Genomic DNA, 15,864 nt, shown 5'->3' with positions numbered 1-15,864 from the left:
TGTAAAAAGTACAATGTACATACTCTATGAACAGGAATATATATATATATATATATATATATATATATATATATATATATATATATATATATAATTATAATAAAAGAAAAAAACGAAACTGATTTTGTACAAAAGAACATGACAGAGCTTTTTTAATAAAGTTTTTCAAAACATACAGTTGGGCTTGTTTACCAACATGGTACAAAGAGTAACCCATGGCAACCAGATAGCAGTCTCCTAATAGCAATGTAGCCTAGTCAGGCCGATTGGTTGCTATGGGTTACAACCTATCATTGCTCTATATACCATATGATGTTAAAAAGCCCTAATGTGATGCAACCTGTCCGCTATTACAATTTATCTGTGCATATTACACTAACGAGAGGAAGTCTGTAATTGGTTTCAGGACAATTTTGCTATCTGCACCATGTTATTATGAATTTAGAGTAAAGCCAACTGGATTTAATAACGTGGTGCAGATAGCAGTCACGAATAATCAATTTGCTCACATCAGGCCAACAAGCACTAGTAAAGTTCTATACGCCACAAGCCCTCCCGGCATTATCCAGCTTCCAGCATAGTTAACGTGTGTAGGAATAATGCGTCAATCAGTCAAAGAAATGATGGACAATGCAACAAAGACACAGCAGAAAATATTTTTATGCCAAGCCTGGTACATACATAGTATGACATAATACAGAGATTTATTGGTTAATATCAGAACTCTGCCAGATGGGTGATGCTGCCAGTTCTGTGATAATGAAGTCCACACTTGCCAAACGATATATTACCCGATGGTGCATTCATGTGGTAATGTGATAAGGAGGTATGGTACATTGCAAGAGAATAAATACCAGTTATCTATCGGAGATATTTGTGTCGCAACCAAAATTCTCATCGACAACCAATCAAACAAATCCATTCTTCAGCCGCATGAACGGCGGCTTAGAACGGTTTGTTGCAATTGGTTTGTCGCTTGCCATACCATATCATCCGGTCATTTAGCCTGGGGAAACAATCTAGGGCAATAACAATGTAAAACATTAGGACACTAAACAAATAACACTGTGCCGTTCCTTTTATTCTGTGCAAAACCGAGACCCTGATTCGCCTAAGCAAACTCGGTTAGGGACAATGACCCGCCGGAAGCACATAGAGGATTTAGCGGAGAGATCCACTCTTGCTCATCTGCATCGCTTCCCAGAATCCACTTTGTTACTTAACTCTTCAAATGCCAACAGGATCAATTAAGCTTGTCTCAATCAGAGCTTTAAATAATATTAATAATAAAAAAAAAAAAAACACGCCTCTCTCGACCAAAGTGTTAGTCATGGAAACCATAAACTTCGTCAGACCAATTTCCAGGAGCAGCCATGCTAGTCGTTAAATGGAAGCTTTAATTGGGGAATCGCTCCCTATGTATTCCTGGCGGAAAAAAAAAAAACTTTCTAGAAAAATTCCTATCCTACAAGTTTTCATTTACCTCAAAAAAAACAAAAAAAACACTAAATATATTTAAATATATTTTCTCCCTCCCCCCAACATTCCAAAGTAAAAAATAAAAAAACATAAAACTTTATACACATTGTAAATGAAAATAAAACAGAAAATGTTATCTTAACTCACGATTATTATCTGTTTGTTAGAATAGTGCGTTCACTGAAGATATGTAGATTTAAGCAAGCAATTTTTTTTATCTTTTTAAAAGTTTTTGTTAATAACTTTTATACAAGTTTGTTTAAGAAGCAAAATCTCTCCGTCCACTGTCCGTTTCTCTCCCATCCCCCATCTCCTTGGTTTGGCCCTGTAGGGAGAGAGAGTCATCCGCGCCAAATGTTGGTTCTGTCGGTGCTGCCGTTCACTGTTAAACATGTGTTGATCTTGGTCGCCGTGGTCACATTTTTTTAGGAGGAGGAGTTGAGCTTATATGAAATATTCCTTTTTGTCGTCAGACCCTCCTTGTCCACCCTCTGCATTAATAATGGCGGTGTCTGCGTCGGGGGCGTCATCGGAGCCCTTGGCTTCGTGGGTGAGGTAGGTGCCTGAAAATGGACAGATAGACAAGACTGCAACATCACCATTATCATCCTCATCTTTTCATAGCGATTAAAAGGAAATAGAGTATCTTGAAGATGAGCTGCTGTTGACATCAAGTCAAGGTTTTGCTATGAAATAAACTGTATCATTCATCACATGAGGTATTCCTGTGACTTCACAGGTAGGATATGATTGGCCGGTGATAAAGTACCAGGCACATTATCACTTCACAGAGCTTAATAAATCTGCCCCAAAGATGACAATGGCCCAGAGAGGTCATCCTTAGTGTTGCCAATCCCAGGCTCAGGTTATAGGTTATTGCTCATTGAATAGACAACAACTAGGTCAACAAGCATTAGGTCAACACCACTAGGTTGACATACATGAAGGTCGACAGGGTAATTTCTATTTAATTCTCCCACCATGCCCTAGTGGATGTAGGACATGAAATACCGCCTGTCGGCACATGGTTCGAAAGAGTGCAAAAACTTTTGACTGTCGACCTAATGCTTGTGTTGACCTAATGACCATGTTGACCTAGTGGTGTCAATCTAATGCTTGTAGACATACAGATGGAGCTGCTCTCATTAGAGCGGCTCCGGGCACTCGACAACCACCAGAATGAGGGGCACGAGACGCTCGCACCCCATTCTCTGCAATGGGACGTGTGAGCCACACTGACAGAGTCTGGCCCCATCTGTAGTGACCGTATCCTGGTTATAGATGCTGGGGTCTTTGGCAAATAGGGGTACATACTCTCTAATGAAGACCCGGGAGATAGGGCTTTATTGTCACTTGCTCAACAGAACCCAACCCACCTTGTGCCATTCCGTGATAAGTGTGATGTGAGAGCTTCGAGAAGACCTTACCTTTGTGTCTGATCAAGTAGCGTCCCAAGACGATAAGCAGGCAGAATAGAAGGAAGGCGATGACGGCTACTACTATTCCAATGACAATGTGGTCGATGCTAGACTGGGGAACGGGGCTGGGATCTGGAGGCCCGACCGAGGAGAATAGAAGAGGAGGAGGATTGGGAAGAAGAGTAAAACAGAGCAAGTGAGTAAAGACACAGAATATAACTATATGTTTTGTATATATAAAAGCAATATAGACCACACAAACAGTAGTATAACAAGTTGGCATGAACAATACACGAATGCTATATATTAAAAAGCTTTGCACAATGAAAAAGCATGTCATATGGGGCATTTCTGGGCACAGTGAGGGTAGGGTTCATGCAGCTGTTAGGAACATAAGGGAAACCTATGCAAGGTGACTGTCAATCCATTGTGGCTCCCCTATCCCAATACTGTAACATGATAAGGTCTCCCTTCCCTAATATCTGGGTTTTGCATTTGTCACCAACACACACGGAAGGCAGCCATTTTGTCCCAGATGGAGTAAGTATGATCTATCAAGCAGTGAAAACTTGAAACAAAATGTTAGCTGGTTTATCTGAGGCAGCCATTTTGAGGTCTGAGGCTCAATTGTTGACAACGCAGCTAATCATTTAACTACTGTAGGAACCAGTTACTTATGAATATTAGGGATTTTTGTATCAAGCAGTCAAACGAAGGGAGAAATGGAGCAGTTGCCCTTGACAACCAATCCGCTCTGAGGTAGCATTTATCAAGGGCATTGTATAGATACATTATACTGCATGATACATTGACCATTTAGTCATGAAGTCTGTGTATGGTGAGATTAATTTCCTGAGTTATTTCATGCATTTATTTTTTTGCAAAATTGCCAGTAATGGGATTAAACGACTCCTTCCAGGATTATCATTCTGGGTAGGATATTGTACATCAAGTATCGCATTTTAAAAAAGGACCGCGCTCTGGATAGCACTGTCCTTTGCGATACAAGGACTTCCGGATGTAATACCCAGGAGCCTTTCTCTGCATGTGGAGTATAATGCATGCGCTACACGGGACACCAGAAGCAATCCGATTGGATGCCTTTCAGTCCGCATTACTATAAAACACCCATAGGCCTACCGGGTCTAAGACCCATAACATATGCTGTCTGTCAGAGCCGGCCTTAGGCATAGGCCAACTAGGCAATTGCCTAGGGCATTTGGAATGCCTAGGGGCATCACCAGCTTCTGCTGATTAAAATGATATGCAGCATGCCTATTTTGTGTGTGTGAGTGAGGCTGTTAGCGGCTGTGCGAGTCCTGTCTGCGGGTGGGTTGGTTGTGCAATAGTGTTCGGCATATGTGTAAGGGGCATTATGTGTGTCATGTATAAATGCATTAATAATGTGTGACATATGTGTAAGGGGCATAATGTGTGTCATGTGTATAAGGGCATTAATAATGTGTGACATATGTGTAAGGGGGATTATGTGTGTCATTATGTGTATGAAGGGCATTAATAAAGGTTGGCATAATGTGTAAGGGGCATTATGGTTATAAGGACATTAATAATGTGTGTCATGTGTAAGGGGCATTACTGTGTGGTATTATCAGGGGTGCCTAGAAAAAGGGGTAGGGGGTACAAATTACCCAGGCCAAAGTCTGATAGAAGGGCCCAGTGGGGGCCTGGGCCCCGTCCCCTTAAGTGACAGCAGCAGCTGCAGCTCTTCTCCTCTGCCCAGCACACACTGCTTTATGCTGGGTTGCAGTGTGGCCATTGAGGTGCTTAAAATACAATATTTTCTCAGGATTTTTTTCTAATGGTATAATGTGAATAATATGAGGAGTAATGTAAATAAGGTAAAGTAGTACTACTGTGTGATGTAACGTGAATAAGGGACACCATTGCATGATATAATGTGAATAAAGTTGCACTACTGTGTGGCATAATTTGAATTGGGGGTACTATTGTGTGGCCATGCCCCTTTCCAGCATGAACACACCCCTGTTTGGGCTCCGCACCGAATGGGTGCGCTGTTTCTATTTAAAATATTGCGGGTAGAAGCACCAAAATGATGACTGCTATGATGAGGGTTGATGATGCTGGGAAAGGGGAGCAGGGTCAGAGACGGAACTAGTGGCGGTGCTAGGGGGCAACAGTCAAAATCTTGCCTAGGGCATAATTTAGGCTAGGGCCGGCTCTGCTGTCTGTGGCTTGGTGCATACTGTACCTCTATGAGAAACACGGGCAGACATCTGAAAACTGCATTTTCAGAGACTTGACCGCATCCCGTCAAAGGTTGTTTTACAGACACGGGCCTACATTTTAATTGGGTTTTTAATCATGTCCAACAATTAAAGCTCAATAGTGAGAAATCCCAGTGATAAAATAGAGATTTTAAATCCAAATTGTACATGCACAGCTAAAGGTCAACTAATACCTTGGTAAAATATCTGGGAGTCTGAAGAAGGGTTAGGAGGTCAATGTGTTGACGTCAAACAGCAGACAGGATTATGGAGGTGGCAAAATGGAGGAAGCATGGGGAGGGAAAAATGAGACACGGTAAAAAGACGAGCCATGGATCCGGCAGCAGACTAAACACTATTAGCAGCCATTAGTGATGACAACCTATGTGGTAAAGTAAACAACAAGTGACACTGAAACACCCACAAACATTATATCTGCAGTAAATAATCATAAACAATACCAGTATAACACAACAATCCTAAATATTGAGTATTCTAAAGAATATATATTAATATATGCACACATACGCTAACATAATATAAAACACCATGCAAAATATTTTGCTCATATTTAAAACATTCAGACCCTATTATAAGGCATGCACGTTTGTATATGAGGAAAAACGACAGTCTTTTGACTTTAAATCACGTATTGTCATACAAATTGGGCCCTTTGATCCAGCTTGCCAAAATGGCCGACCCCTTATTCTCCTCAGAGTAGGGGTTTCCATGGCGATGACAGTGGCAAGGCCATTTTCTAGGTCTTTGTTGTAGACCTTGACAAAAGCTTCAAAGACTGAGCAAAGTAGAGATAAAGCACAGCTCATTACAGTTTAGATTTTAATTTGTTTGCGACGGACGTTTTTGATGTGCACTTCTCCATCTTGTTGACAAACAAGGAGGAAGTCGCACCACGTATCTGGCAGAGACAGGCCTCGATCGTGAAAGAAAGGAGTTAACAGCGGAATTCCTCCACTGGAACATGTTTGTGAATGAGAAATCAACAAGGCTCATGCTTCTGAATAAGTGTGTTCAATTACATTAGGAATTCACATCTTTTTTTTCAGGTTTGCAGTTATAAATAGAAATATACTTCACTCCCACATAATCCATGTATTTGCACTCAGTGGGAAACCAGCAACCAGCAAGGCTGATAAGACTCATGGACGTTCCATGTGGAAGTTTAAGTAATTACTAAGTAAATATGGACATTGAAATGTTTCCAGTGTAAAATGTGCACCACCGATCGCACATATGCCTCTGGATTATAGAGTGGAGGGTGGTACAGATGCAGGCAGGCCTTCAGCTAACTTGTACTGTACATACACACTGCAAGATATCTTCTTTAGCAGAGTAAATCTTAACCCGCACTGTGAGAATAGCTCTCTGCATCTGTAAATGGCTTAATCGGATTAAGATAACACAAGATGCTAAGCAGAGCGATATCCAAGCCATTATACATAGGTAAATGTGTGTGCATCTTATCTGTAAATAAGTCCTTGTTAGGACACTTATAAAATGGCTGCACGTTTGGTAATCCCATCAGAGTTTGTACTAGCGATCAGTGGTATTGACTTAATATTTTCTTTTTTATCAGAGAGTTTATCTATATACTTATGTATTCTAGTTTGTAGTTGGAAAAGAAGTGTTTTGTGTATTTCCACTATTCTGATCCTACCTGAGAGATCACTGGATTTCATCATTATATGGGTGAGGTACTGTATACTAAAGATACATTGCCGTCAAAACTCTGAAAAGGACCCTTTATGTACAGTATCTAGTTCCGGAAAGTGAAACTTTCTGGAGCTTGTTACCCATAGGAGAATTGCAGAATTCCCCTGACAGGTTCCTGAACGATCCCTCCCTGACCCCCTCTCCCTTCCCTGCGGCTTGCACATGCGCAGGACGAAAGACGCTAAAGTGCGCTAGGACTCCCAAGTCATAAGTCCGGTTGTCCAAAATGCAAAGGAAAGGTCTAATGAGCATACACAATTGATAAATACCCATAGGCATTCCGTAAGGGGCAGAATGCACTGTCACTCCCCTGAACAATAACACTGACCACCGTCCCCAGGAATGGCGGCATCAGAGGGTGTGGCAAAAACGGGGGGAATGGCCTCGCAGGAGAGTCAAGGGCATAAGTCACCCCCCCCCCCCCTGACTGGGAGGCCATATCCCCTATTTTCGGGCCTTAGGCATGCGCCCGTGTCCCTCCTCCACTGCCACCAATGTTGGGAGGTATGGGTTACTGACTTCTTTGCATGAGCAACGGCTGTCTGAGGTTAAAACTTACTGGCATTGGGCCTGATTCGGATGTGGTAGCAGGTGCACCTATTCCACACAGAACTGATTATTGGTACCATGTGCATATGCAGGTCCCGTTCCGTGCATGCGCGATTGGATCCTGCGTTACAAAACAGCAGCGGACTGATTGACACTCTGCTGCCATTTGGAGGGCGAGGAGGGGCAGAGACGGCTTCCGGATGTGAAAATGGAGGCGTGTCACCGCCGGTTAGGGGGAGGGAAGAGGCCAGGGATCTCTGTCTTTGCATTGAGATATCGTGGCCTTTGCGACGGGTGTCGCCCCCTGCTGTATGACCATATTAATGACATCACTACTGCTTCTATGTAAGCAGTAACCATAGCAACTACATTAGCCCCATTGTTTCCTATCTGTAATTGAATAAAGAATCTATTTTATTTTCTATATATAAACTAGGTCTAAATTTCATTCTGGAAATGACATATTGCCGGAAATCTTCTGTATCTCTGATGTATCACTTAAAATGGTTTCAGGTATCCTGGGGTTGCTAACCACTGCTCTACAATATATGAGGCGGCCATATGTGGCCACAACCCTGTTTGTGGCAGGGGGCACACTATCGTATCTTTCAGCCAGGGACAAATCCAGATGGGGGGTGTGATCAGTGCAATTGCTCCCCCCCCCCACCCCAATGCTACACAGGCAGAAAAGTGTCAGCAGCCTCCATGAACCACCACAGCCCAGTGTGCACTGACTGGAGAACAAAGCTGCTACTTACAGTTAAGGGGGGCAGGTGGGTATAGGTGGACCCAGGCCCCCCCTCTCATTGGCAGCAAGGTGAAAACCCACTAGAATATATACACTCCACTCAGTTAGGGCTATGGTGGGAATTTAACCCAAGACCTCAGCACTCTGCGGCGGTAATGCTAACTGTTGCCCCAACCACCCGTAAGCTTCTCGTTAATCAAGTCCATTTAATAATAATAACTGATAGTGCAGTTCAGACTGGAAGACGTGGATCTGTTTCTCAGGCTGTAACATTTGTTACTCCGCAGCAATGAGTTAAACCCAGTGTCGCTATAAATTCCAGGCGTAATAACCAGCACAATCCTTTCCCATTAAAAAGCCATTTTCCTATGGTGCCCTCCCTTACGTTCCTGGCATTGATTTTCTGGAGGGGGCAGAAATAACTCTTTAAATTAAACAATTGTTGGACAAATTAAATTCTGAAAGCACTCACAGGGCAGTGCTATTAATCGATGCCAACTTCTTGCTGTTTAATACACAAACGTATTCAAAGAAAAGAGGTTTTATTCTCTTGATTAGCAGCGAAACGGGAAACAGCCAGAGGAAATTGATTAGGCCCGTATGATCATCATTGCGCTGTTTGTAATTAGAAGAATCAGGGAGATAGTACTGAGGAGCCTGCGCCTGATCTAATGGGATTTTTTGTTTTGGTTTGATAACCCAAATGGGTTCCTTTATCTAGCCAAAACACAACGGGATTGCGGTGACACACATATTATGGGCTCGAGAGTCGGATTTGAAACTCAGCGGCTAGTACACGTGTCGGATTAGAAATGGTTTTAGTCCACGACATCTCAAACCTAGTACAAGTAGAGGAAAGAAAAATGGACCTTAATTAGTAATAATTCCTTATATTACCCAATTACAAGCCACATTACACACCATGTCTATGATCATTCTAGCTTGTTTGAATGTTCATTAAAATTCATATTTTTAATTACTGGAATATTTAAAATTGAGCGGCTTTAATTACCTCTCTGTAACTCCACGGGTTGGTTTCTCAGTTGGACGCAATGTCGGACACATGGGAGCTACTGTGACACGGAGTCACAGTAGCCATTGAGATGCGTGGTCTCAGAAATGTCTTTGAACTATATCGGGTGTTCCCAGGTGGCCTGTCTTATGGGTGTGTCGTGGATGTGTCACAAAAGTATTTGTGGACTCAAATACATAGTTCTTCACCTAAACAGAGACTCTGCACCTACAGGTAGCATGGAACTGGTACACACTTAGGTGGTGCAGCCAAGGGTTGAGTCTAAAGACACTCCAAGTGGTATTTGAGGGTCTAAAGATGCATATGGAAATGCAGGGATGGGCACCAAGGGAGGACTTGTAAACACTCATTGGGTACATAGTTACATACGGATGTAAATTTGCAAATGACAGCCCAATGAGAGCTCTCCTTTTATGTTACAAGGACTTCTGGGTTTAGGACCTCGGAGCCCACCTGCTCATGCACAGAATGACGCGTCAGCAGCAGGGACTGCTGGGAGGGATCTGAATGGATCCCTCAGAAAAAGATGCCCATACGCTTTTATAGTGTAATGCTACCCAAACGTGGCATAACCAATTGGGTCCAGGCTACAAAATGCATTGCATTTTGGAACTTGGTACAAATGGAAAATGCAGAAACTAAAATCCCCCAAACTGGATTTATTGGGTTTTATTCACATTTTTGGCTTTAGTGCATCCTGCCCAAAATGTCACAGATGCAATACCAGCACAAGACTGACTACAGCAATATCCAACACATACTGGCCCCACTACTCCATTTTATACTGCCCTGTACTCTGGGTTTCTCCCTAGACCTGTTACATATACTCAGCACTGTACACTTAGCCAATCCTGATATAAAAGCACAAGAAACGGTATACGCTCACTAGGTCGACAAGAGGAAGGTAGACATGCATTTTGTTGACCATTGAAGGTTGACAAGAATGAAGGTTAACATGGGTTTTAGGTCGACAGGGTCATTAGGTCGACATGGGCTAGGTCGACAGTCAAAAGGTCAACATGGAGTTTTTCTTTTTTTGTTGAGCCGACAGGCGGTATTTAATGCCCTAACATCCATTTGGACATGGAAGGAGAATAAAATAGTGTGCCGAACGTAGCAAGGCACCATGCCCGACGCCTGGCGAGCTCAGCGGTGCACATTTTAAGTGTCCATGTCGACTGTGTCCACATTCAGTATAAAAAAATAAAACAATGTCAGCCTTTTGACTGTCAACCTTTCCCATGTCAACCTAATGCTTGTGTCAACCTAATGACTCCATGTCAACCTTCAGACATATTGACGTTGATGCATATCGACTTTCCGCTTGTTGACCCTATGACCCATACCCTATAAAACTTACTCCAAGGAAGATCCTGCCCTAATGATCCAACAATCTAAAGCTGGGGACGCACCTTTGGGATCACTTAGCTGATTGGACAAACGCTCCACAGTAGGCACCCAGCCTGACCCATGATAACGGCCAGCCTGACCCATGATAACGGCCAGCCTGACCCATGATAACCGCCAGCCTGACCCCTGATAACTGCCAGAAAATAATTTTCTGTTTCCCTGTCTTTGGAAGATATTGTTATTGACACTTAAAGAACTTGATGACAGCAGCACAACCCTAGGAGTTGTGTTTTGCAGGATACCCAGAATGACAAACTGGTGCATAACAAGGATTACACAGCCCCTAACAAAGTACATACACAGATTAGCAAAACTAGAGGACAGCGACTTAGAATACAAAACATGACATCGCATCGGCGCATATGATACTGAAATAGGCAGCAGGGTAGCAGAAACCGATGGTAGGGACAAGGAAAAGCACTTGAAGGGAGAGGGCCCTGCTTGTGAGAGCTTACCTTCTAAAGGGAAGGGGCAGACAGACAATGGTGACACAGATGGAGTGGACAGCATATGACAGACTCGGGTTAGGAGAGACAGCTGGGATTGGTGAAGATATACTGTAGGTCTTTCAAGCCCAGTTGACGTTTTGTAGAGAGGTGGAGACTCTGAGAGGGAGAGAGTTCCAGAGAAAGGGAGCAGCACGTGGGAGGAGGATTACAGCTGCATCTCAACTATCCTCAACTCTGATGTTATATACAGTATTTTTGGGAATGTCATTAGCTTCTCTTTTCTAGAAACCAGCATTTTAGCTCCAGTGGTCCTCTAACCGCTGCCATTATTTTCTGCTGCTGTTCCCATGTTCTGTACAAAGTATTAAAACATATAAATTTCCACAGCACTAACTGTAAAAGATGCAACAATGGATTTTATTTTTTACGACCATTGATAAACAAATGACAATTTATTTGAGGACGCAGCGTGATCAGAGTTGTTATAATCCACTCTGTGCATTGTGTGATAGAAATTCATGATATTGCTTTACTTTGGCACAAAGACACAATTATTACAACGTTCATGATGTATCGCAACGCTCCGGCAATCTGAACATTTTCTTGTTGCAGTTGAATTTTTCCAATTTTCTGCCATTTTTATTTAACTATTCCAAGCAAGTTTCTGGGTTCACCTACTTGTATAAAGAGTGAGGGAGGGCCCATGGGTCCAGGGGGGGCCCACACTGCACCCATACTTTATACCAGGGGTGGGCAATTATTTTGGCCGGGGGGCCACTTAACAATTCCAGAAAATATTCGCAGGCTGGACACAAAATTCATATTACGCCACGCGGTATGAGCTCAAATTCTATATACAGAAAAACAGGCTGTCTTAAGGTGCCCACAGACGCATCGATCCCGGTGTGCGTTCTGTGCTTAACTAGCACACATCGCATCGTATGCCTTGTGCATGCTATGTGCATGCGATGCGATAAAAAGCTAGTACAAAAAGTATGTGCAGCACATACTTTTTGTACTGAGCGATGAGGTGCCGTGGGAGCGCGCACCCCATTGCATAGCATCGCACTGCCGGGATCGGTGCGTGTGTGGGCACCTTTACTTGTTTTGTAGGGAGCAGCCAGATCATAGCACAGAGACAAGAGGAGGCAGAGACTGTCTCTGTCTCTCCTCCAAACAGCCTCCATCCACATGGCACACGCTGCCCGGGATCCCGCCTCCTGCATGCTGCCCGGGATCCCGCCTCCTGCACGCTGCTCGGGATCCCACCTCCTGTAGCCCTGCACAGCCTGTTGCTCAGCCAATCACTGAGCCTCCGGCATCTACCTAGCACACTACGAGACAGCTGAGCCGTTGCTTGGCTGCCCTGCACAGCTGTCACTCAAGCTGGGTTATGTGGCACCGCTGAGGAAATCCTGGCCGGCTGCCTAGTGTGGAGTGCAAAACATGTGCTCAGCAGCACCACGGGCCAGTCAAGATCCAGCGGCACCACGGGCCAGTCAAGATCGGGTCTCGGGCCGCATCCAGCCTGCGGGCCGTAGTTTGCCCACCCCTGCATTATACTTTCCCCTACGAAGTCCCTCTTTGGTATCTCGGCACCGGATACACAAATCACTCAAAAAATGGCTGCAGTAGACTCTGGCATAATGCCAGTCTCTACTCGTGGTCAAAGAGGAGGGGGACAACAGCAGAGGCTGCACATGGGTCCACTCCTCCCTTGAAACGCCCCTGTATCCACACTTATCCTTACTGTATGTGCCACCCCCTCCCCAGCCCGCAGTCTTGGGTGCGTGCACCCAAAGTATGCACATGTGCCGAAATGCTGCTGCACATATGCCCACCATCGCTCCCCTTGCTAACGGACCAGAATAAGAGCCATAATCTAGAATGTGTCTTGGTGTTTTTAGGGAGAAAATTAAACTCCTCTTTTTGCTCATCTTGAACAGTTTTTGTCTAGGAGGTATCAGCAAGCTGACGATATTGTATGAAACTTTATAGTCTACTGCACAAAATTACAGATACTTAAGTTGAAACAGAGTCGGCTCACAAATCGCCAAAATAGGCCAGTGGTGGCTTAAGTCCCATACACACTAGATAATATTGTCAACACATGATATTGGTGGAACTCCATAGTGAACGATATTGTTAACGATATAGTTCAGTGATGCCACCCAGCCCCCCACCCCCCCGCGCTGAACAGGCAGTAGTTGACAATATGGTCAAAAATGACCTGCATCTACAGATGACATTATTGACCCACGGGAGCGCACATCACGATACTGAGCGTACACACTGAACAATATGAATTCTATATCATTATAGTTCATGTCGGTAACTATATATATCGTCTAGTGTGCATGAGACTATGGTATAAAGGGTCGATAGTCAGTAGGTTGACATAACCAAAACGTCAGCACAAAGAAGCAGTCGACATTGCAATAATCAACACATAAAATGTTTGATAAGAGTTAATTGTGTTTTTTGGGAGCCAATTTGTATATTTCATCCCATGGACCCCAAATTATTAGTGTACTGCTTTGCTCGCTTTACCGTAACACATTACTGTTCCCAATCGGAGTCTAAGGTTATCATAAAGTATGGGGGGGGGTTTCTCAAGTTTACCTGTTGCTTGTGTCGACATTTTGCCTATATCAACCTTGTCAAAGTCGACCATATTGCGTTTAACTTTTGACTGTTGACCTTTGGATCGGATACCGCCCAGGGGTTAGAAGCCCGATATGCCAACACAACATGTCTATAGTCCCATTGTGCAAAATGGAATATCGCATACCATCGTTTCTCCAATCAAATATTCAAAATGAGTGGGACCACTAATTAACACGTGCAATTAAATTATTATTTAATAATCTTGCATTTAATGACTCCATCCTAACGGGAACGTTTGCAGAAGTATTTCTTCCTGATCTTTATGTAACCTCTTAGGATAAGACTGTTTGTAAACTTATGAATATTCAGGGAGATTGCTCATTCAGACTCTCCGTCTTTTGAGTCTTTGTTTGGCTAATGATGGCAGTATAATTAGTTTAAAAAGAGATAATGAGAAAGAATGATAATTACCAGGCAACATTACAATTAAATGGATCAGGAGAAATTAGAACTGGCATCATTTTAGTGCAGGATACAAATGACTGAAAATATACTATGCAAAAAAAAAAAAAAACTGGAATTTCTCGTTAAATGGTTGGGTTGTCGATGGGTAATTGGGTAATGTTGGGATGAGGCCTGCACCGGTTACGGAGTTGGATCTGGTAACTATGGTAGAAAACTGTACAGCGTATGCAGATTTGGGCTTTGGTTTTTTTAAAACACCATCTTCCCTGAGAGGAGAACGAGATGGGAATGGAGCTGATGAGAATCAGATAGAGGAGGGAGAATGCCGACGGGCGGAGAGAGAGAAATGAAAAGACGAAGCTGGACGGGAGATAAAGGACAGACTGGGAATAGAGCACTGCGGAACCGAGAAGGTCCGACCTTGTACCTGCGATAAGACTCTGAAGCAGAAACCAACCAGGAATTAAGCAATTGTCTGGAATCTGTCACTACACAGACTTTATCCTGTCCCTTTGTATTCCTATTGTGATTGTTTCACCCCCTCGGTGGCGTGATAGAGGTTTACACTCTTTTGTTTGTTTTGTTAACTGAAAACGGGAAAGAGCACAGTTTCTGCAGCTGACAGCGACTCTAAGATATTATCCATGTCGGCCAAGGGAAGAAAGACAAGATACAGGACCATTATGCATGACGGTCAGAACCAGAGGGGTTTGGATCATTGGACCGACCTTAAATAGGTCGACGGTGGATAGCATGACCCCATATGGTGGACATGAAAGGTCGACTGGTCGATACAGTCAACATGGAAATGTTTAACAAGGAAATGGTCAACAGGTTTTCAATAACTGTTTCGCTCAACGCTTTGGCTGCGCAAGGAGGCTAGATGTATGTGGACACATCTGTATGTACAAAGTCATAGATGAATCACAAGGGAACTCGCCCTGAGAAAAAAGCAGCGTTTACGGCATATTAATCGAGTCAGACTCGTTCGCTCACAAGTGTGACTCAGTAAATGATTCAGCGCAAACTAACAAGGAGTGTCCGGCACTCCCAGGTGTTCTATGTATGTGAATTAGAGGCACATGTTGAGTTACTTGGCACGTGGTGGAGTCTCCGGGGGCATGGTGTCCCAAGAGGGGCTTATTTGCAGCGCCTATAGCCACTGGGTATCTGAAAGGCTGATGGACAATGTTTAAGTTGACAATCAATAGGCCAGCACCAAAAGGTTGACATTGCACAAGGTCGACAAAAGCAGAGTGTGCTGAGTACAGTGAAGGGAGGCACCTGGCCTAAGGGGTCATAGTATATTAAACGGGGACACACGTGCTCAAGTGTTGGCATTGACCCCCCCCCCCAAAAAAGGTGAAAAACGCATGTTGACCATTTGTTCATGTCGATCTTATGCATCTTGGCCTTTTGCTGTCGACAGAATAACCGTCGACCTAGACACTGTCACGTGGACATACCGTAGTATGCACTGGGGGACAAGGACCATGGCAGCGCTCAACAATTACACCCAGTGGCGGATCCAGGGGGGCTGCAGCACAGTTAAAAATGCAAACACTGAGCCACACTTAGGGGGTTAATTCTGGTTCATCCACTCGGATGCGAATTTGAATCCTTGCGAGTGAAGAAGATCCCGCCTTGCGAATGGTGGTACGCCAGCCCACCATTCACAAGGCGCGTACGTTCGCACTGGCTGCGAATGAATGTTCTACATAAACAT

At 43.8% G+C, this 15,864-nt stretch overlaps 1 protein-coding gene across 3 annotated transcripts in view; it reads right to left on the bottom strand.

Annotated features, from left to right (window-relative positions):
* Positions 1–642: 642 nt before the first annotated feature.
* Positions 643–15,864, bottom strand: part of CADM3 (cell adhesion molecule 3) — a 244,558-nt gene continuing 229,336 nt past the window's right edge. For all 3 annotated transcript variants that reach the window (XM_083167054.1, XM_083167055.1, XM_083167056.1), the window contains 2 exons: positions 2,907–3,029; positions 643–2,042 (listed from right to left, as the gene is read on the bottom strand). In XM_083167054.1, the coding sequence (XP_083023180.1) occupies positions 1,924–2,042; positions 2,907–3,029 (242 nt within the window). In that variant the 3' untranslated portion in view covers positions 643–1,923. The remainder of the gene's footprint in view (positions 2,043–2,906; positions 3,030–15,864) is intronic.

This window comes from Crinia signifera, chromosome 12 (genome assembly GCF_055691185.1).
Source record: "Crinia signifera chromosome 12, ASM5569118v1, whole genome shotgun sequence".
Lineage (NCBI taxonomy): Eukaryota > Metazoa > Chordata > Amphibia > Anura > Myobatrachidae > Crinia > Crinia signifera.
This window is presented reverse-complemented; position numbering and strand designations above follow the sequence as displayed.